Here is a 23754-nt window from a genome sequence, read left to right on the forward strand (position 1 = left end):
CTTTTTAGCTTGGGTTCGCGGTAGATACAACCTGCAAACGTTGGATCCTGTATTGGGAATGCTCCACACTTCATAAAAAGGATACGTCGGGATTCTTGTTTGGCGTGTTACAAGTGTAGGGGTGCCATGCAAAATTTTGGGTTTCTGTTCAGGGCGTAAATCTTCACAGACACTGGGAGTATTTAGATGTAGGGGGTTGTCTCTGTAGTGGGTAGAAAGTCTTCTGATTGTGTAAAAAACAAAAACAAAACAAAACACCAAAAACCTGAAACAACAACAAACAAAAAGAAACCACAAAGAATTTTTAGTAATTTTCTATTAATATTTACAGTGTAGAATCATAGAATGGTTTGGGTTGGAAGGGACATTTAAAGGTCATCCAGTCCAACCCCCTGCAATGAGCAGAGACGTCTTCAACTAGATCAGGTTGCTCCGAGCCCCGTCCAACCTGACCTTGAACATTTCCAGGGATGGGGCATCTCCCACCTCTTTGGGCAACCTGGGCCAGTGTCTCGCCACTCTCAGTGTAAAAGTGTCTTCCTTATATCTAGTCTAAATCTACCCCTTTGTCCTATCACAACAGGCCCTGCTAAAAATTTGTCCACAACTTTCTTGTAGGCCCCTTTCGGGTACTGGAAGGGGCTATAACGTCTCCCCGGAGCCTTCTCTTCTCCAGGCTGAACAGCCCCAACTCTCTCAGCCTCTCTTCATAGCAGAGGTGCTCCAGCCCTCGGATCATCTTCGTGGCCTTCTCTGGCCCCGCTCCAACGGGTCCGTGTCCTTCTTATGTTGGTGGCCCCCAAGCTGGAGGCAGCACTGCAGGTGGGGTCTCCCCAGCGCGGAGCAGAGGGGCAGCATCCCCTCCCTCGCCCTGCTAACCCAACATCTAACACACAAGACCAGCCAAACTTTTGGCTTGCGGCGAATAGCTTCGTTGTTAAAGAGTTGTTCAGTGTGTATAAAACTGTATTGATCCCCTTTGAAATTGCTGTCAAACACTGAAACCGCGTTGGAGAGCGCAGTAGGAGAAGCGAGCCGGGGGGGGGGGGGTGGAAGGGAAGAGCCGCAGGAGGGGTGGGAGCTGTAGAACGTGGCAGCGTAAGAAATCCGAGCGCCGTGCGTGCGTGACTTCAGCTAAAATTAACTGTCCGAGCTTCGCATGCCAGCGTATATATCATCATTTAACTGTGGATGCCTCGAGAAGGAAGAGCGAGCTGGACTCGAGCAGTATACCTTCACGTGAAATATGCCGATAAGCGGTACCAACTTCCAGGTCCCAGCTCGTGGGAGAAGTAAATTTTCCTGTGACCATTATAAAGCAGTAAGCAGCTCTTGGCTCCTTGATAATGGCAGCGGCGCTGCTGAACACTAACACTAACTAACGTCAGCCTCAGAAGTGATTTTTTTTTATTATTATTTTTATTTTTTTTTCCTTCCCCTTTCTTCTGCAGCTTCTTAAGATTTTCTGTGGTTTCTCTTCGGAGTAGAAACGTATCACCTCTACAGATAAGCCCTTTTTTGTTGCTATTAGTGTGTGATAGTAGATGTAAATGGGTTTATTTCATGTCTGAGAACTGTGATGTTTGAAAATAATTTGCTGTGCGCTTTAGGTGACTTTTTAGAAAATGTTGAAAAAAAAAAAATAAAAATGGTCCATTTGCTTTTCTTATTCTCAGAGGTCAATTATCTTCGGTTGGCACGAGATCCGGTCAGTTGGTTCGCTGTGGCCAGATACGACTTGGAATGGGTTTTGCCGATCAGCTCGGCAAACGCAACTCTATTTCACTGGTGAAATGGATGCAGGTGTGAACGTAACCTCATTTCTATTCAGGACTTGAAATGTTTTGCAAGGGGGAATAAGAGAGGGGCCACCTGCTCGGCGTAGTGGGTGGCTCCGGCTTGGAGGGGATTGGTGTATGGCGAGTGTGTATAATGGGAGCATTGAGAGCGGAGCTTGCTGGCCACCAGCACGAGCGCTGGCCTCGCTTCACCTTCTAGCTGGTGCGTAGGAAAATGTTGCTTTGCTGTGAAATCTTTACCCCTCTGTACAGGCAGCGCCGTCAGTGACGCGGTTCAGAAGCTGTGTGATTGGGGGGGGGGGGGGGGGGGGGGAGGAAGAAAATATCTCTTTTCTCCTCTTATGTATTAAATATAGCGAAATATTCAGTAGGGTTGGAGTGAGAAAGGTGCTGGCACGGCGGTTTGAAGCGTTATAACGTTTAGCATCCATCGAAGATTTGCTTTACGCAAAGCCGATCTCGGGCTGTATGCGGGAACGGCGCGCGAGCTGCTGGGACGTAGGCACACGCTTGGCTGTGGGCGCTGTGAGTCAGCCCACTGCTTTTGACTAGTAGTCATATGCATGAGAATAGCTCTCCCCAGTCGGGAATAAGGCTTTAAAGAGAGAGAAATAAATAGTCCCGGTGGTGCTTGTTTAAACGACCCGTCTCTCTATTTAACTTCCAAATGTACATAAGTGTCCGGTAAAATGTAATATTCAGCAGAATACCTCCCACCAACTGACTAATAATTTAAAGCTGTTCCAACAAACACTCGCACACGTGAGTAGGATAAATCATTTTGGTGAGTTCTGCTTAATAAATAATTAAAAAAAGCAGAGTTAGCTCTGTCTCTGCCCAGAGGAGTTGGAAGCAAGACCTCAGTTTGTTACAGCCACGTTCCCAATAGTTGAGGATACTTGGAAACTTCCAGCACTTCAGATAATTGATGGTATTTTACTGGTATCCTATTAGATACTAATTAGTAGATATTGCCCAGAGAAGTTGTGAAAGCTCCATCCCTGGAGGTGTTCAAGGCCGGGTTGGACGGGGCTTGGAGCAACCTGGGCTGGGGGGAGGTGTCCCTGCCCAGGGCAGGGGGGTGGCACTGGATGATCTTCAAGGTCCCTTCCAACCTAAACCATTCTATGATTCTATATTAATTACTGTGACAACTCTTCTGGGGGGTTTGCAAATGTATGTATTCCTTTCGGGAAGGTAATATTACCATCTCACCTGCCTATCGGAAGGGACCCATCTGCATCGTCACCTCAAACTTGGGGTTTCTGGTGGTTTCCTCCCTTTTTGCTAGCACTGGTGCCAAGGGGCTGGTAGGTTGGAGTAAACAAGACCCCAGACTCCCATCCTCGCTTTCAGGGTGCCTCCAGCATCTCTCGGAGAGGAGACAGATGTAACCTAAGGCTGATGCGTCCACGCTGGCTTGACCATCTTCATGGTCTACCCCAAATGTCCGCCTCGCCCTCTGAGCTGGGGATCGCTGGGGACTCCCGGGCATGCCTAAGGACAGCACGTCTTTATTTTTGCTTCATATTCTACTCTGCGTGTACCTTTATCGTTATCCTTACAGAGAAGGAGCAGAGACAAAACTCTTTCCTCAAAGCCCGCTAATACTTTTTATTTATCACGGCGAAAGGAGCGCGCACGTTATCTATCCCACGCCCTGCTTTTTAAGTCTCTCTTATTCTCTTGCAAGAACTTACAATTGGGGGGAAGAAAAAAAAAAACCCACCCAAGCAGCCCTTTGGATGGCAGCGCAAAGCTTTACTCGTCGTAGAAGAGGCAGCGCTGCCCTTCGCCTGGGGTTTGTGTCGGGCTACAGACATACAGGTACAGACTTCCTATAGGATTTAAGAAGCGCGTGGGGGCAAATAAGGGCACAAATTGGAAGAAAGAATAAAAGAAGGAATAAAGGCCTGTGACAAATGCTGTTAAAATTGTTTGGTTTGGTTTTTTTTTTTTCTTAACTATGTGCTTCTGAGTTGTCCTTTTGCCGGTAACTCAGCAAAGTATCAGCCGTATTATTGTCAGGGCCATAATCTATGCGCTTTCAAAACAGCTGTTATCCTCAGGGTGCTCCCGTGCAGCCAGAGGTGCTCCCGCGGGATGCGTTTCAGCTAAGCCTTCGGCTTCAGCGATTTACCTCTGAGCTTTGCAGCGCGATACCTATTAATAAGATCGTTATATTGGAGCGTAGGATGGATCAGCGTGAGACAGCAATTAATGTTACCAGTCAGAAATTGTGATTTCATGACTCTGCGTGTGTAAACCTCGTTACATGGGGCAGCAATGAGTATCTGATGGACCTTCCTCCCCCCGTGTAGCGGTGTAACCACTGTGGGCATTCCCATTGGGATCCTCTCAATACGTTGTGTCTGTTTTTAGGTTTCTGGGTTGTAGGTTGTTGTTGGTTTGTTTCCCCCCAGTGAGCTCAGTAGGCAGTGGGGTTTGGTTCGCAGCAGCGCAGGCGTTGCGCTGTGACGGGGGTTCCGATGGAGGTCATCCCTGTGACTAACCCTGCTATTCAGTCATGAAAAAAGCCTTCCTCTGCTCTAATTATGCTACACGATGTCAAAAAGACACTCTTCAGCTGTTACCAAATTCAGGAGAGCCTGATTCGGGATAATTATCGGAAGAAAACAGTCAGAGCCTGATTAGTTAGGAACTGACATGGTGGCGGAGGAAAAGAAAGGTTTGAAAGTCTACTTGGGCATTTCTTCTAATTGGAATTCTTTTGTGGAAATGAGTGACAAGCGAGAGGTTCAGGCGTATTTTTCTACTTGCTTGCATAGAAGAGGGCAATTCTTTTCGAGTAGTTTTGTGCAAACCCTTTCCTTTTCATAACGTACCTATTTTAAAATGCCGATGGGGAGACAAAAACTAATGGGTAGTTTTTGCATTCCCATTTGGATCTAAACCCTGTTTAAAGGACACCCTGGAGTACGTGATAATACCTCACACCTTAATCTAATTGCGGCTCCGTGGATATACTGGATCTCCTTTATGGTCGCTAAAGGGTCTTCCTGGATTCATTGCTCTCATGACTTTATTCACTTTCCCTTTCCTGGATTTGACTGACTGTGGGAGCAGAGGAATATAGTCCTACAGGTGCGTGTGGCCCTATGTGCCAGAAGGTCAGGAAGAACCTGCCCATCGGCACGTCTGAGCCTCCAAAATACTATCTGGAGAAAGGAAAGCTGTGGTTTGAGGCACCGACTTCAGACGGTTATAGCGAGCTAGGCAAGCACTAGTTTATTTGGCTTTTTGGTTGATTTTTCCAACGTTAAAAAGACCGTATGAATTGCTTTTAAGCGGAGAGAAGCTTCAGGTTGTTTGCTTTATACTGGTCAGTGTGTTCCCCGGCCCTCCCCGAGTGCTCGGCGGGAGCCGCGGGGTCCCCGTTCTGCGACTCAATGCTGAAATACGGTGCGGGTGGTCCAAGGTGTGCTCGGGGTGTCAGAGATCTTCCTCGAGACTTGACGTGACGAGAAAGCGCAGGTTTTCTCTCTCCTCCGAAACGTGCTGTGAAGAAGTTGGGGTTAAAGCTAAGGAAGGGGAGAGGGGGAGAGACCCCCCCCTGAATTTCAGACTGCGGTGTTCTTGCGGATTGGAGGTTTACTCATCTTCGGGCTTTTTTCTTCACAGACAACTTTCAAAAGCTTTATCGTTTGGGGAGCTTTGCTCAAAACCTGTGCGATGGTGTTTTCGCTGTGACTCATAATGTACTGAATATTTCCAAAACCAATATTTACTTGTAACACCCTTAATTCAAACCTGATGGATTGAAAGGGGGGGGGGGGGGGGAGGGGGGAAGAGAGGAGAAATAAAAACCCTTTCGCATTTGTTTTTAATATGTTTCCAGATAAGTGGATTCCAAAGATCATAGAGAGGGAAAAAAACCACCACAACCCTACCAAACAGCTGAGTCCACCTTTAACAACAGCCAGAACTTAGACCCGAGTTAAACATTAAGCTGACTGGTCTGGGGCACTGCGAACTGCTTATGGTGACGATGCCCAAATGACGGGGTTGGCTTGGTTTTGTTAACTAAAATGATGAAGCTGCCTCCAATGATTTTTCATAGTGTGTGAAATCACTGAAAAGTTTTAAAAGTCTCTGCTGGTATATATAATAAAGGCAGCGTTTGGTTGTAGTGGGTCAAAAATTTCACCTTGCAAGATTTTGTATTAATTAGGTTATTTTCATGTGAATATTCAAGCGTGTGACTTTGTAACCCGTTTGCTGAAAAAACCTGAGGAGCGCTTAAAATTCACATGCAGAGATAAGGCGTCTGTGAGCGGAAAGTTTCTCAGTAGTGTTTTCCTTGTCCTTTTATTATTGTTTGCCCAATTATTTACCTGGTGTTGAACATTTGAAAACACTGTGTGCTTTGAAGCAGTTTTCATGTGTCTAGAAATAGCAACCATTGTACAGTTGTACTTTTTTTCACTTGTTTGTATGGAAAAGGAAAAGAAACATTAGGAATCGTATTTGTGTAGTACATTACAAAGACTTACAACAAACAGGTTCTGAAAACATCCTGGAAAGTTTCCATAATTAGCTTAATATAAGCCATAAAAATGAGCAGTGACCATAAAGAGCTCCTAGGATAAGCCTGGATAATACCGCATCCATAAGAATGCTTCAGAGCTTGTAAATATATAGCTTAGTCAGTTTAAAAAAGTAAGTAAAATGCATGTTACGCGTTTTGCAAAATAATGTGATAAAATAAAATTCTTAAAAAGAGAAGCACAGATTTATTATATCTGTATTTCCCTGCAAAAGGCTTTCCTAATCAATTAGTTGAATGAAAGAAGAATACTCCCCACCCTTAAATACCCCAGAAACAAATATTCCTTCCGTACTGGTATGTGTTACTGATGCATTTAATGGAAGATTCTATAATTAGCACAAAAGCTCTGCTTGCAATTGGGATACGAAACACCCACATTGACTTGAGCGCAGAAAGCAGGGCTTACGAGAATCGTTTGCCAACAGAGGGAGTTTCTTCATGTGTTATTGGAGACAGTGAATCAGAGAGCAGGTATTTGGGGGGGGTTCAAGTTGTCGTCTTTGCCAGGAGGATTTGTTATGGGAGTTAGGGATTTCTTTGCTGCAGTTCCGTTGATTTCCAGGGTATGAATATAAGGTCTGGTGTTCCTGGATGCGGCAGGAATTAGGGCAGTAAGAGACAGCGACGAAAGAGCAGTTCGGCAATGCCGGCCGTGCGTTCTCACGCTGTTACGTGACTCAAAAATCAAAAAATCTCATGGTCTTGCTGATGCTGTGATTTCAGGCTCTGCCAGGGAGGGGTCTGCTCTGCCTCTTCCCTGTTCCTCTGTGATCTTAGCCCTCGGGCTCGTCCAGGCGCTTGGCTGATTGGGCGATGGTCTGCATCGTGGCAAAGGTCCAGGCTGGAGCTGAGGCATCGGAGTATAATCTTATATTTGCTGCAAGTCCTTCTGCCATAAACTAGGACGTTCGTCACAGCCCTCCCATGAAAAGAAACGTAATTACTGGGTTTGCAAAGTTGCTCGTTGGCGGAACCGCAGTAACGGTGTAGGGGTGTGTGTGTGTGTGGACCATTGAGTTGGTGAAATAAGGAGTTTCCAACCTCTTTCCTGATATGTCTTTACTTGTAGATAAGTGAGCTGGGACCACGTGGCAGAAAAATAGGTGAAGTCAATCCAAGTGCCTTGAAGTCGTTGGATCTTGAAAACGATCTTCCTGTTATGGAAAATGTTTTCTTGTAAAAGGAGCTAAGGAACACAATGTCTGGGTTGTGCAAAGTGTGGTGTTTTTTTTTTTTCCCTTTTCTTTTTTTGGTCAGCTCAGGAACTCACTCGTGTGTATTCAGCGTTTAATTCATTGAGGTGTTTTTCATGGAGATGTTTTTCAGCTCTGTTTTTTTTTTTGGTTGGATGTTTTTTTCACGGAGGTGTTCCAGTGTGGTTTCCTGTTGAAGTCTGTGACACCGTTGGCGTAGGAAATGCACATCCCACAGCTCTGAAGGTGAAAGTAGAGGATAAACGGTGGAAAATGGGGACGTGTGTTTCAGATTTTGAGTGATTTGTTCATTGCTGCTACCAGTACTGTTTTACAGCTTTAAAAGAAAACAACCTACAAATGAAGACTTTATAACCAAAATAACTCCAGTCAAAATATCTGTTCTTCATTTTATCACATTAACATTGAGTCAGCAACTGCCAGAGGAGTGTGAAATTACAGTCCTTGTATTATTTCCAGGTTCCTCCATCCAGTGTGGCAAACACTTGTCTCTTAGACGTGGCCGTTGGCTTTTGGCTCCCATGAAGGAGAAGGACATAAGCCTCGCGTTTTCAATATGATGCTGTAGAAGCTTCTGAAATTAGTAGCCGTGGCTCTGCTCGGTGATATTAGTCAGTAATTTAAAGTCTCTGTGTTGATATACAACGACACGGTGGGGGGTTGCACAGCTCCTGAGCGGGGAATGGCTCCAAACCCATGTTTTGTTTCACGGATGTTTTGCCAGCAGACGGAATCTGCTTTTAGTGGTGGTCATTAACATCTGCTTCCTTAAGGCTGAGGGTCGGAAGCTTCCCAGCCCTGAGGGCTCGGGCCCCTCTCGTCGTCATCTTCTCTTTCCATCTGTCCGTACCTGTGAAGGAAAAGTGTAGGTCCTGCGCAACGCGTGGGGGGAGTTTTCCCTGGGCTTCTGGCGCCTGAATGCTGTTGTGCGGACAGTTCTCTCCAGATCAGTGATTCACGCGCTTCTGGGAAGGGTTTGTCATCAGCATAGGGCTTTAATTTAAAAGTTTGATTTTTTTTTTAAAAAAAAAAGGCAAACAAACCACCCCCCCTCAGCACGTGGTGGCTTATAGAGGCTGCAGAGGGTTGGCACGGGTCGCGCTCTGGAAAGCGCATTGAATATCCCCTGGCTTACTCATAGACTCAACTGCAGGTAGTTCTAATATGTTAGACGCTCTTGAGAGTAGGGGTCAACCTTAATATTCATCTGGCTGCCTGAAAGGTAAATTCTTGATATGTAGTTGTTTTTACTTTATTTCTTTGGGTTCTAAATAGATCATGTAAAAAAAAAAAAAAAAGTATTCCCTGCAATTTCATCCTATACGAAAACCAAGAAACGTTATTTAATTCAGAACCAGAAATTTCTGATCAAGTATTTTTCCTTCTTTTTTATAAACTAGCATGAAAAGATCTTCTAAGTTACCTGGTGGTCCTGGATAAGTTGTGCTAGCGTGTGGTGAGCGGCACTTAATGCAAATTAAAGAGAGATTTTTCACTGCTTTGTTTGCTTAGTTTTCAGATAATACGTTTGAAAATAAATCCCGACAGTTAGAAGTTTGCATGAGATGAAAATCAATTGAATAGGCCTCTCTAACCTGTGAGATGGAACGTGTTAGAATTGGTAGGGTTTTTTAAGACCTTTAAAGCCTTGTTGGGTAATATAACAAAGGAGTTTCCTCAAAATGAAAGTGCTATATGGCTAACGTCTACCAGAAGTGGTTCTTGGAGAAGAATCTTTAAAATTTCTCAGTAACAGGTTTAAAGGAGGAATGTCAAAGGGCAAATGGGGGAAAAAAAAAAAAATAAAATACTTGGGTGGAAATTGAAATCTCTTTTACACACTTGTTACTGCCATAGACATTCCGTTTTAGTGCCTGATGAGCCATCGAAGCTGTAACACGTTCCGGAGTTTATTATCCTTTTCCCTGAGCTTTGACGTCAGACTTCTGAATAGGAAAAGCCATATTATAGTAAGCGGGATACCGGAGCTGCCCAATACCTTGAATTTTAATGTTGTTGACTTGTTTCAAACAGCAAAAAAAGCAGTGGGCTTAATGAGCCTCTCGGATACTGAGAGAAACAAAGAACTCTCATTTTTAAGGTTGACGTTACGACTAACGATTTCTTTTTGTTGCTCCCTCTCCTAACAGATCTATACGGATTGGGCCAATCACTATCTAGCCAAATCTGGTCACAAGAGATTGATAAAGGATCTACAGCAAGATGTGACCGACGGAGTCTTATTAGCTGAAATAATCCAGGTTGTAGGTGAGTGACTTTTTTCTTTTGTACCAGGTATCCACCAACTCGCTCAGAAATGCACCGCCTTTATCTTCTACATAAACACAGGGGGAGAAGTCCATCAAACCGCCTGGAATGATGTAGATAATTTTCCTTCAGAGACTTGGCTAATTAAATTAGTAAAGCCTTGTCTTAAAGCATAGTGGAAAAATACTTGATGTTGCTGATAAGATCTCCTGACACAGCCGTATCATTCCACGCAGCTGGATGTTAAAAAAGCAACCGATGAGGGATTTTCCTCTGCTAGGATGCTGTTAGCCTTCGCTATCTCTGCTTCTGACGCCTTCCGGGGATCGGTCTGAACATAATTCATAGCGCTACTGGCCTGCCGCGTTGAACCTCCCGCTTTCGGCGGGATTTGGAAAATGCATATGTGCAGCCGGGAAAGGAGAAAGGGTGTGATTTTTACGTGGCAGAAAGAAGAAATCTTCCATAATGAGTTTTCAAACAAGGGAAATCACTTGTCGTTAGGACGGATCTCCGATAAAGGCTCGGTTCTGCAAAGCCTTTAGTTCCCTACTACTTTTAGTTTTCGTACTAATGAAGGTTCTAAACAATTTACTCTATGGGCCTGATGTAAAGCTACATATTCTCCCTCTTCCCTTGGGCCTGCATCCTTCATTAGTTCCTTCAGAGGCTCATCCATCTGCTACTCGGGATGCCACAAAACACATGCATGGGCCAATGGAGATGGATGGAATCGGAAAGCCTGCTAATGGCAATTAGGACAACTATTGTCAGAAGCAAACTGACAGATTTGAGATGCAAATTAAGATGACAGCAGTGAAGTTAACAAGACATCAGCGCGTATCTGTTTGTGTGTGAGATGCTGGAAACGAGCTAGTTCCTTGATTTAAGGTACCAATCCGCGAGCCCTGTTCTGGGATGAAATTGGGAGGCACCGTTCCGATGACTCCACTGAAGCTGCGGTGGAATGCATCAAAACGTATGGAGATTTTCAAGACCCGCCTGGATGCGGTCCTGAGTAATGTGCTCTGGGCAATCCTTCTTCAGCAGGGGAGTTGGGCTAGATGATCTCTAGAGGTCCCTTCCAACTCTGAAAATTCTGTGATTCTGTGAAAAAAAAAAAACATTTTGTCTCGGTATTGTAGAGCAGCGTTATATCTCAGCAGCGTTCTACAGAGCTGCCACCCAGCTACAGATGTATACAAACAGGCCGTGGGCTGATTGATTGTGTACGGGCAGCTGTTGGCTATGGACAACGCTCCATCCTCTATCTGTTTTCCTTAATAATAAGGAGCGTTTTGGGGAACCCCGAACAGTTAGGTGTTGATTCCCTTCACGCATCTCCAGCTACCCTGCGGTAATGCTGTTGTAGAAAACTTTTGCCTGAGAACACGTGGGTAAGAATACTATCACCAAAATATGAACCCGGGTGTACCAAATATGTAAGTGTAGCTGTTTGAGCATTGCCTTCTGAAAAGCCTTAAGAAATTCAAGTTACTCCCTCTAAAATATGGAGAAATACCATTGCTTATTGCATTTTTTGTTGGTTCACCTTCACGCTGTTTTTTAGCCATACTCAGAGCTGCCTTTTGGCTAATATTTAAGATTAGGTCTGCGAGCTTTCAGAAATGAAAGTACAAGGTGAAGGATTTGATTTTAGGAGGATGTTTTCCCTGTGAAGCAAAGTTCATATTTAAATATTACTCAGTTTAATCCTCCGAATTGACAGCGAAGGAAAAGTCGTTTGTGTCTGCTGTGTATGGCCTTAGGCGCGCTGCATCTCATTGGCACAAAGATGGTGACAACTTTCACACCCAGAAGCAGCTTTAACTGTAGCCTGAAAAATACAGGCGCTTTTTTTTTTCTGACAAAGACGACTGCATACTAAGAAAGCTTCTATGTGCAGTGCAGGAGAGGTTTTTCTTTTTTATATTATGGTGTGCTATGTGTAAAAGCAGCCACGAAGATCCTTCCTCCTTGCTGTCGGGAGACTATCCAAAGTCATCGCAATTGTTTCAGGTTTAATTGTTAGTGATACGGTTTTTCTGGTGCTCACCATCTGAGATTTACATCACAGATGTTGAATCTTGAAATACAACTTAATTTCCGAAGCTGGAAAAAGAATGAATGTGATTTATTTTTATTTTTTTAATGAAGAATCCATAAGAGTTAATGACCGTAGAGAGCGAGTGCGATCGCAATCCTTTCTGCTTGCCTTTCTTAAGTGAAATAGCTGCGTATTTAGGAAAAGACAAATTTAAAATTAATAATAACTAGGTAGTTCTCTTACCTTAGCATTCAAACGGAGAGCAAATCTAAAAAGACATGAAACCAAACATCACTGCATTTGTCTTCAGAGGGGATAATCTTCAGACTTCAAAACTGCTAATAATAGTATAGAAGTGTTACATGATGACAGTGTTTTCTATTTGCAAGTCAATTAAAATGCATTAATAGCATTCTGGTTTATTTCAGCTCAAAATTTATGAGTCTGAAAGAATACATAGGTAATATATGCCTCAGTAATGCTATATAAACATAATAGCTATATTTAAATTCATGAATGCAGAAACACTGGGTTTGCACGGGCTCCGAAATTGGCAGTGTCTCGAACTATCAGTTGGTTCCCTGCGAGAACCTTCAGTTGTCAAGACTTGAAATCGATGCTAAAATTTCCAGGGGAAGGTTTATGCTGTCCCATTTCCAGGGGAAGGTTTATGTATCAAACCGTCATCTTGGGTTCAAGCCTAGCAGTACTCTCTAGTGATAACTCCTATCATATTTTGGGTGGGATATTACACAAAAGTTCATTTTACTAATATTTGAGTGGCTCTTCAGGTGGCAATTCCTATGCTAATGTAGGAATTATGATGAACAATATTCATTCATCTATTCAAGAAAAGTAATCTCCTATCCAAGGTATGCCTAAAGCACAGGATAATAGAGAAGAGCTGCTAAGGTAGTAACAGAATGCTTACTTAGTTATTGTGAAGTGCATGGACTTATTTTTTGTATGGATGGTTTAATCATCCATACATAGCTAATTTTGTTCTGTATAATGCTTATTGAAACACTTTTGATTTGTTCTGATTATAGTTTTTTCATGCACTCAATGGAATGTCACTTGCTGAAGATTTTTTTTTCACCAGTACCTATATAAATGGGACACTGCCAGCTCACTGGCCAATAGATTTAAAGTATTCTTTGCAACATTTAATGCTAGAGGTTGCTTTTCACTTGTGTTTTCATGTAGTTTTGGCTTGCAGTCTCATAACACGTGTCCCATTAAAATACATGAACCCAAATATTCTTTTAGGTACCATTTTCCAAGCTTTGATTCAGATGCAGCTAACGAAAGCACAATGTCACTCGTAGGAACTTTCATTACAGAGCACAACTGGTTTCTTCTGTCTGCCTTAGTACACCCCTTGATCTGTGTATAAATGGGAAAAGTTAGTAAACACTTAAAAGCATTCGAACCAAATTGACTGTATTCACAGTGAAGAAGACGACAAAAAAGCTGATGGGGAGAAGCTCTTAGGACTTGCAGTCAGTTTGGGAAAAATCCTCTGCTTTTCATATTGGTGGTTGTGAATTTCCATCTTGCTCAAGGCTGAGATAGAATTGAAAGCCTTTATGATTGCCGGTGACTTCCAGTTTATGTATCCCTACGTGGCAAATGGAAACGGTAGCTGCGAGTTGGCCGTTGATCTTGGCCAGAAAGTTGTGCTTTCGCAGCTGTGAATTGGACGTGTTTCCAAGATCCCACAGCATTCGGTGACTTGTGCTGTGAACTGTACCATCGCGCTGCCCGTGGGCACACCACGCTGTCGTCTCCTTCGCTGCTCTTTCTTTCCAATCAGCTCCACAGGAAAGGCAACTTACCTTCTGCTCTGCAGCGAGCATTGTTCCTGGGAGCTAGGTGGAAGGGTCAAAGACAGGGTCTAGCTTATGGCCAAGGAATGGGAGCGTCAACACAATCGCCTGGTGAACTAGGCACGTTGCTGTGAAGTGCCCAGTATCCCTGGCGGGCCACTTTGATGCGTCTCCCCAGCTTAGGTTGAGTTGCTGAGGTCTCGCCCTGCTGGGTTCAAGAGAGAGGTATGAGTTGAAGTTCAGCCCAGCTGCCAGTTTGCCCCACCACCGGCTTTTCTCTATTCCACCCGCTTTTCATAGCGCTTGCACCAGCAGGGAATAGATATGCTTAATTGCATTAATCTAGTGAAAGGAGTAACCAAGAGCCATAGGTGAGTTGGGAGTGGATTAGGAGGAGAAAAGGTAGGGCATAAACCTGCCCAGGGAAAGGTGATCGCCCAGGGGTAAGCAGAAATAGCACCGCATGGACCAGGGAAATTGGAGCAGAAACTCCAGTTCTTGTTACTCTTCTGATTCCCACCAACTGTTTCTCGTCATCTACATCCTAAATCGCTGGTGGCAGAGAAGGGCAACAGCATAAAAGGAAGTGGTGAGTAGTTGAGGAATGATGAAGCAGCATCAACTGGTGGACAAAAAAACTGCAGGTTCACAAGTGGGAGGGAAAGTTGCCTCGGTTTAACACAGAGGTTATATTAAACCAAGGAAGTAAAAGCCATAGAGGAAGTAAAAAACAAAAACTCAAAAAAACGTAGAGGAAGTAAAAGCAACTGTCTGAAAACAAAAAGAAAAAAAATAGAGCACAAGAAAAACACAGTAAACTGATAGTAATGATGTAAAGAAGCTACAAATCAGTTGGTCAGAAGAGCACTGAGAGAGCTGATGACACCTTGCAAGCTGATAGACAGGTACGAGGACAAAAGGAATGATTTCTGGGTGAGAATGGTAATAGAACCACAGTGCAAAAACTAAGGAAAGGGATGAAGAGGTAACATCCCACATAGTTGGTGTGTTGGATGTAAGTTTCTCGTGACAGAAAAATGCAAGGTGGCTTACGTCTTCGTTTGCCGTTAATTTTCCCGTGTTACGGAACGGTGTATTTGTTAGTTTCTAGGGTTTATGGGGTTAACCTTTAGCGTCCGGCGAGAACCAAGCTTGTACTGCAAGCGTGCAAATGTGTAGCAATGCCTCCAGAGCGTAGGAGTGTTGAGTAAATATTTTGGTTCTATATTTGCATAGTAAAAAAAAAAAACCAACAAAAACCACCAACAAAAAACCAACAACAAAAAAACCCAGACAAAGTCAAACGCGGAATCTTGGAAACAAGTTACTAACAGTTTAGGCACTTTAAAGTAGGTGAGTCTAGGTAGTTTGCATCCAAGAGCTTAAAAAGAGCCAGGTAATAAGCTTTGTGGCTTGCGAACGTTGGTTTTAGATACGTTGTGTAACATCTTGGACGTTCTAGAGGACTGGGGGGGGGGGGGGGGGGGAGACCTACTCTCTTGTTAAAGGAAAATAAACAGATCAAAGCTCATTTCTGTATGATGAAATCTGAGATCGCGCCTCTAGAAGGAAACGCGCGCTCTTGGTGCGTAGAGGCGTACGGCGCTGTGGGGAACAGCGCAGTGGATTTAGCTGCAGTCGTCTTCATATCGGCATCAATTCTGAACTGCGTTACCGGGGCATAAGAGCGTGCTGGGACGACTGGATGTGTAAAAAGGGGAAGAGCAGAAAAGGGTGAAGTTTTGTTACTTCTTTGACATCGTGACGACTGCTTATTGGAATATTGGGTGCCAAGTTTGATATGTCTGACTGAAGAATGACATGAAAGGAGATGGGGTTCTGACCGATGCCCTGAGAATACGGGAGTGGTAGAAAATACCGATTTTAATATAAGACTTTGTATTAAATGAAGCTGATTCATCAAGTGGGATGTGAACGCCTACCTTTATTGCAGTGAACAAACTGTGGGAAACCGAATTTGGATTATGACTGGTTCTTCAGTCTAGCGCACAAAAGATTGAAATGCGAAACTGAGGAAACTCAGACTCTGATGCCAACATTTAACCATCTCAACAGCTTAATTATTTCACTTGAGACTGTAAAGAATGAAACTGTATCTTTTTCTGCAAGTTGTGTTGCATGTAAGCCATGGGCAAGAAGCTTGAAAAGTAGTCTTGTGGTTTCTGCTTTGAAAAAAAATAAAAAAAAATTAGTTGTTGATCATAAATTTCCCATCTAGATTTAAAAATCTATATTCGCTCCGCAAGCAAACCGATTGACGTGCAAACATCCCTACATACGTAGTGTTCACTTTTCCACTCAGCAGTGGTTCAGTTTCCAGAGTTAAAATCTCTTTTTGCAGTTTAAAGGAGTTACCCGGCACTGTACAAGATGTCAGACCAGTTGTTTTCTGCCCCCAGCTGTCTCTGGAGGCATCACCCACTAGAAGACTCCAGCTGCTTTTTTTTTTTTTTTTTTTTGATGGGTCTCAGTGTTTCACACGTTCCCTTTGACCGGACAACCACAATCCGAAACCCCTTTATTTAGCTAGCAGCAAGTGCTCTGGAAATAATTGGAATAAACATCCTTGGTATAGCTTTTTTTTGCTTTATCGCCTCTTTTTTTTTTTTTGCATTTCAGCAAATGAAAAGATTGAAGACATCAATGGCTGCCCCAAAAATAGGTCTCAAATGGTGAGTAGTGAAGTGGTCTGTTGTTTGCGTGTGTGTGGTTGAGTATTGAGTGAGTGTGTGACTTTGCAACTTTTAATAACAATTTTTAATTAATTGTTCACAGTAGCGAGAGCAAAGGCATAATCTGAAGAACATTAATGTTACAATTCTTGCCCCGTTGTACTCCACAGTAGTTAATTAGGCCTTATTGTTTATCATATACTTAAAATTGATGCTATTCTTACACGGTATTTTATTTCTGAAATATCCCATTGTTAAACAGGACTGTATAAAAACATAAACTGTTGTTCCTCTATATAGACGGTATTATTGAAAAAGAAGAATTAGGTGTTTATTTTAAAGTTGGATTAGGAGTTCCCGTATCTTTTGAAAAGAAACAAAATAAATGAGCAAAATGCACTACATAAAAAAATATCAGATTGCAAACATCAAGGTGTTTTATGTATGCAACTTGGTTTTGACTTCTAAGTTTTAATTTGTAAAACAAGTTGTTTTGTATCTTGTTTGTGTCATATTTAAAACTGAATAATCAAAAAATGAGCACTGTAGAATTAAAAGCATATAGTACCTTAAGAGTATGTCTGCTACGAGTATTGGTGAAGCTAAAACTATAGGCAGAACTTTACTGAGAATGCAAATAATAAGAAATTGATTTTTTTTTTAACATGCATCCTAAAGAGAGGATTGTTTCAGATTTATGGTATTTAAAGAAAGTTATTTCCTTGTGTATCGTGAGGAAAAAAACTCATTTTACAATATAAATTCTAAAATCTTCCCTTTGCCTTGCAAATGCACACTTTGGGATACGTAAATATCTGTTCCGTGTGTGGAGCTATCTTAAAGTTTTTCATGTTTATGGCCGTTCCCAACTGCCCCCGACTCCACGACTGCAACTTGAGTGCAGCCGCTCACACAGTTAAATGAAAGATTAAAGATTCGATGAGAGTTTGCCGTCTTAAGTCAGAAACCACACTGCCTTCTGCTATTCTGTTTTGGCTTTTTCTTTTTTTCTTGGAAGTTATCAGTCTTGCTTCAACCCGCGGAGCGAGCGCTCCGTAAAAAGAGATTTATCTTTGCTACTTTGTACTGCTTTGAAGAGGTCGGTTGCTATTCTTGCCGTAACCACAGCAGCTGTCTAGAGTATAAATAATTGGGGGAATTTTGACAATTACTATAATTTAATGTTCCACAAGTATATCCTGAGAACTGAATTTCATTCAGGACTGGAGTCTATAACAAATTCCAGGACGTCGTAGCTAGAAGTCGCTGTAAGTTATTATTCTCAATGACGGAGCGGCGTTGTTCCCTGGGACGGTCGGATGCCCGCCGTAGGTTGCTCGAGAAGTCAGCTCTGGTTATAACCGGCGGCGCGCAGAGGGCACGTGCCGGGTCAGGCCTTGGGAAGAGCGCTGGAAAGAAGCTTTGGCTCTGCGCTGCCGCCTCTGAGGCTCCAATGTTATTCTGGGCGCTCGTTGGGGAGGGTGGAGTGGGTGGGACTGTCCCCCCTGCTCGTGAGACCTACTGCATGGGTCATCGCTGTGCATCCCTGGGTCATCCCTACGCATCCCCAGCCGTTGCCCTCGCATGAGGAAAACGAGGATTATGCTTACGGCTTGCTTTTGTTAAGTGCGCGTGCTTAGGGAGCTCGTTATCGTTTTACGATAAAGGATACTCAGGCAAGAACATATCTTCTTAAAGAGGATGTTCACACAATTGCTTGCGGTGTTTAAGGAGACAACCCTGCCCCAGGTCTCCTGTCTTCTAGGAAAAGCGCATACGTTAAAGTGTTTCAGCTTTTGGCATTTTTTTTTTTTTTTAAGATACAGCAGTCTTCATCCTTTGCATTTTAATACTTTACTATACTTTAAATACTTTAATTTAATACCTTACTATAGCTTACAGGCATTGTCCAGAGTGGGGGAACTGGTGTTTGTGGCTGGTGCTTTGGGTTCAGAGGGGTGGCAGAGGCAAGGCTATCCAGTCGGTTCAAACACTCAACCGGGGGATGTCTGGTCTTATTTTTTCAAATGAATCTTTCAGTTGCGGGTGTCCTTATCTACATTGTGGTGTCTGTGAGGTGGCCATCACAGATGAGTAGATTTGGGGGAGGAGGGGGAAGAAAAAAGACACTGTAAATGAAGATTTAATTTAGCTCATTAAATAGAAATACAACACAGCTTAGGGGGAAGCCTTCTACCATCATCTTTCCCCCTGTGGGCAGTTATCTCGTTTGTAGACTGATGATGCCATGAGCTGAATTGTGATGAGCCAGCTCGCGTCCAGCCAGATGTATCAGCTTGGAAAGCTGCAGCAAATTTGTGTCCTCCAAGCCCATTAAAGGGGGTGTGAAAGCAAGTATATTTGCTTCCGTGTGGCCCAGTCCTAAGCCAGTAAAGCCCACCAAACCTTAGCTCCACTCGGAGCCAGCTCAGGTCTCTCTGCGTTGTTGTTCCCATTGCTGCGGTGTTGGAGAGCGTCGTACGAATTCGCCCAGATGGAGCATCAGCGACAGCTTGGGTCTGTCAGGCTCCAAGCCAGGGCTAATAAGCCTTGTCAAATTAAGTTTAGTACTGCAGAACCGTTTGGGACCATCAGTGCTTATCAACTTAGTCCCAAAGCCAGAAATGACATGACAAGGGCCCCCACTGGCTCCGTGAAAAATCACTGAGGTGAGAACCTCTCCCCCCCTCATCATCTTGTCTGGGTTCCTCTGCTGTGGGGGAGTACCCCATCTTCATTTGCTCCGGGTAAGCACTGGCTGGCTTTTATATAGTCTATTCTACATAGACTATTCTGTATCGTGTCCTCTGCATAAGAACTGTTTCAGGGTGGGTTTTTTTTTTTTCCAAACCTCTACATTTTAGTACTGTAGATACTCCCCTAAACAAAAGCCCCTAATTGTGATGATTAGTTCCAGCTGGTGGGCGGAAAATTCTGGGGTTACTAGAGGAGGTAGTCCTATGGAGCGTAGGCTCTGGCACTAAGATGATTTGGAGACTGACACCACAAACCGCATTTAGGTTTTTAGCATGAAGCACGAGAAAATACTGGCGTGTTTCTTGAGGAGAGGGCAAAGGAGAGTGACACAAGATCGTTTTCCTCTCCTAGGCGCTCCTGAAAAACAGACTGAGGTCGATAAACCCGAGTAGGGCTATCTCTGCTGACCTTGTTTGGTTATAGAAAAAACAGGGATCTTTCTCTTTCTTTCTTTCTTTGAATTTGCCTCCTGTTTTGGGGATGATATTAGAGCTCGATGTTTGGCATCCCGCAGAGTCTGGACTGTACAGGAGGTACTCGTTAGTCCGTTCCCTTATAGGTCTTATAGATGATTCTTGTTAATGTGGGTAACTTTGCAAGTGCTGAATGGTACCTGTTGTAAAAGGGTCCGTATCACTTACATCTGTAAAATGATAAAGTATACAAACAAAAAACCAGAGTACTTAAGCGAGTTGTTATCTGTTATATATCAAGTCTGGCTGTAATGGCATCCTGGAGAAATCTTGTTCTATAGGGGCTGTGTTCTGTCTGAGGAAATACATTGTGTAAAATGGTCGCAGTTTTTGGAGGAAGCTTCACAGCGTCGTTTTAGCACAGTGCGGCGGCTGAGCATTTTATTCTCTTGTATACGAATACATCCTTTTTGCACCGGACAGCGAGGAGGGGGAGAGAGGGAGGTGGTTGTCTTACCTATTACGTGCAAGTGATAAATCATAACAGATGAGATAACGGTAAAGATTAGATGATATAAGAAAAAGGCAAAGGACGAGATGTTTGAAAGATCAGAGCATTAAAGTGGAGAGTGAGGCGAAGGGAAGGTTGGTATCAGCCGGAATAGAATAGCAGTGACTGGGGGGAGAGCTGAGTAAAGAAAGCTGATTTTTAAAATGTGGACTTGAAGACGAAGAAAAGAGGAGACACTCACCAGTGAAGGGATGCGTTGGCAGACACAGGCAACAGTTGAAACACAGCTGAAGATGGGACTGGCAGAAGGGGTAGAAGAAGCAGCAGCAAAGCGTCTTCTAGGAGAGGTAGAGGGGTTTTGCCACCTTGAACACGAGGCTAAGAAACATTGAATCTGGCAGTGGGAAGAGATAAGATGTATCTCTATACTTAAGAAAGAAGACTAATGAGAAAATGAAATTTATTTTTTTCCAAGGGTCACTGTTTTAAGAGAACCCAATAAAATCACAGATTATGATACTCCCAGAAAGAACTGAAATGTCAGGTGTGAAAGTGTGAGAAGTGGCAGTGCGTTACCTTCGTTACTGAAGGCTGAAGGAGCGGAGCGGTAGCAAAGCTGTCGGTGCTGAAGGGAAGAGGATGGGGAATCCGTAGGTGGAAAAAGCAGACTCTCATCTTCCCATGCTAAGCCTGGGGAGGCTGTGGGACATCCAAGACAAGAATTTGGATCAACAGAAGGGGGAATGTCAGCTGACCCAACACCACGGTTCTCTCCTACAAATAGAGTAGGAAATAACTGTGGTCCTCATGTGGGTTTGTGGTTGGGTTCTATTATTTTTAAGGATGATCACTTTGTGTATATAAGTATCTGTGTTATCAAATAACAAAGAGGAGGTCTTTGTATTTTGGGTGTGTGTTGACCAGAAGTTTTTCAAGAATCATCTCTTTCTGATGCAGGTCTCAAGCTGTAGTAGCAAAATAATGCTGTTCAGTCTTTCTACTGCTGTTTGTCTCGTGAATGTTAAAAGAATCTTGTAGTGCAACATGGGTCAGAACCTGCATTTCTTCCCGAGGACCTCAGGAAAGTCGAGCTGAAGGCCGTTTTCAATGCGATGACTTCATTTGCAAGGAAACCTTGCTCCAATGATGGCAATTTGACTATTATTTTAACATCTGACTGATTACTTGTATTCTGAAAATGAGCTGTTCTGTGATGTATGTGACATCCAAAGCCAAAGAACAGTTTGCGTGGAAATTCTCCAGCCTGGTAGGGCCCCCGCTCTTGAAGCAAGCAGAACTGCGAGTTTTAATTCCGTTGTTAGAGCCGGGCGTCCGCTTCCCTCCTCGGTGTGACCCTTGCCAGCTCCATCCCCTCCTCTATGGATTGTTTATTTTTTTATTAGAGAAAAGAGCATGGGATGTTGAAATCTTCATTACCGTTTGCGTGTATGGCACAGGCTATACGTATTTCTGTCTTCTTTTTCTCAAAGAATTGAGATGCTAACTGTGAATGGTGGCGCGATATGGCCCCTACTTAAAGGGTATAGCTGGGTACACATCAATGAGTTGCTTGGCAGGAATAATGAGCTGAAACCATCTGCGTCGCCTGAGCAGCTAACTACGTGGGTGCAAAATCCACTACATGGGTGAGCTGATGTGTTTTGTACAAATAACTGAAAATGACTGCGGTAAGAATATATATCTATTCTTAGTTGCTTGGATTTTTCTCGCGGAAAATAATTCTACCTTTGCTCTCCGAGAGCGGGCATCCTCTTTAGCCTGCTCCTCTAAACACTTTGAGCGTTTTTATACAGCCGGTGTTGTGTAAACGTTGCCATAGCGAACCGCAATAAATCTGGAAGGCTGTGGCTCCAACCCCTCCGGGTTGGTGGGGCTGAACTCTTGTCGATGGGCCGCCCGTTGCCCAAAGCCGAGGAGGACTCCGCTGCCGGGGCATGTGCTGCTAATTCGGGGGAGCAGCTCCACCAGGAAGATCAAAAGCGTCGCAAAGCATTTCCCCCCACCCCCTCCTGCAAATTCCTGGCGTAGGATTTTTGGAAACATATCCCCGCGGTTAAATATAGCCGTAGATTTTCAAGTAATCCTACTCTGAGGTTGTTCTGAGCAGTGTAGTAAAGAGAACTTTTCTGCCTGCTGGTAGACTTTCCCCCTGCCCTGTTTGGGGAGTTTGTATTCTACTGACAGTGTATGTTTAGAAATTTAATCTGTTTTAACGTTACTATCGTAACGAATGGGTATCTTTTAGCCCTCGCCCGTGGTATGTTCCCTCGCAGCTGAAGGTTAGCCGGAGGGGAGGACGCTACCCGGAGCCGTCCCAGCCTGGCCAGTGGCAGACACCAGCTTAGCTCCTTCAACCGCCTGTGGAGGCACTCGGCCAAATGCTGAGTTTAGGAATGTTTATTTTCTCTGAGCTTCCTGCGTTTCTGTAGATCAGGTATGGAGCTGTGTTGTCGTGTAGACAAGAATGATTTACTACGGAGGTGATCTGCCAGGTTGCTTGTGCTTAGATGTCCTCTTCCTCCCTTTATAATGACTTTTCTGTTGCTCCTAGATAAATTCATTTCGCTGTCTCTATTTTTTTTTTTCCCCCAGAGATCCAGACGGTTGTTACGCTATTATGCGTACCATTTGTGTATTGTTTTCAGCGAGACAGGCCCGGTAGGATCATCGTGCTCTGCCTTGCAGAGCTTGCAGTCTAAATAAAACCACAAGCCGCCCTCTCATCCCCGTACATAGAAAATAAAATGACAAATAGAGCCAGACTAGATTGGGAAAGGGCGATATGTACATCTCCCTGCCGTAAGGCATCATAATGTGTCACTAAACAGGTATTTAATTTCTGGAGGGAAAGGCTTCCAAATCTCTTCTGCACGCGCAGATGGGGAGATAAGGCAGTATGTGCATTGGGTGGATGTATGTGGTACCTATGGAGACATCGCTGATGAGACTGTCATTCCCATAAGGGATCGTCTTCGTGGTCCCCGATGCTGTGCTCCAATTCTTTGCCCTCTACAGTGGTGCAAAAACTTGGACACCATCTGGCTCTGAAACAGTGTGAGATTCCATCAAGAGCAACAAAGGAAAAAGTCGTTCTTAGGGAAAAAGTGGAAGATGTGAGCTTAACTCGAGAGACAGAATTAGATTCTATTTGATGATTTATTTCACCGTTAAACTGAGTGACCGCGTTTTGAATACCTATGGTTCTGCCCCCCACGTGGACTAAATACATGAAACCGCAAATGCATTAAGGGGCCGCGGTCATTCCACAGACGCACATGGAGATCTCTATGTCTCTCACTTGTGTATTTACATATGCACCACAGCCTAGAAGAGTAATTCTTTTTTTGCCGTGTCTGTTATTTATGTAAAATTACTACATTTTATTATTATTACACTTTATAAATTTTATTTTTATAATTATTACATTATTTACACTTATGTAAAATTATTACATCCAGACACCTTTTCTGCAATACTCTGCAAAACACGTAGCTTCTTGCTGTGTTTTGCGTAAATGGGGAGAAATGGGAAATCGTGGGTGACAGTCTGTACCTTCCCGCGCCTGCGGGTTCGGGCACAGGCAGTGCACGAAGCTGTGCTCTTGATGGGGCCGTATTAGGTGCAGCGCAGTG

General features: G+C 43.7%; 1 protein-coding gene across 1 annotated transcript in view; it reads left to right on the forward strand.

Annotated features, from left to right (window-relative positions):
- The first annotated feature begins 1215 nt into the window (after window positions 1-1215).
- NAV2 (neuron navigator 2) overlaps window positions 1216-23754 on the forward strand; it is a 179556-nt gene continuing 157017 nt past the window's right edge. The window contains exons 1-3 of the mRNA XM_082484750.1: window positions 1216-1321; window positions 9734-9851; window positions 16368-16420. Coding sequence (XP_082340876.1) covers window positions 1247-1321; window positions 9734-9851; window positions 16368-16420 — 246 coding nt within the window. The 5' untranslated portion in view covers window positions 1216-1246. The remainder of the gene's footprint in view (window positions 1322-9733; window positions 9852-16367; window positions 16421-23754) is intronic.

This window comes from Vanellus vanellus (genome assembly GCF_965231255.1).
Source record: "Vanellus vanellus genome assembly, chromosome: 6".
NCBI lineage: Eukaryota > Metazoa > Chordata > Aves > Charadriiformes > Charadriidae > Vanellus > Vanellus vanellus.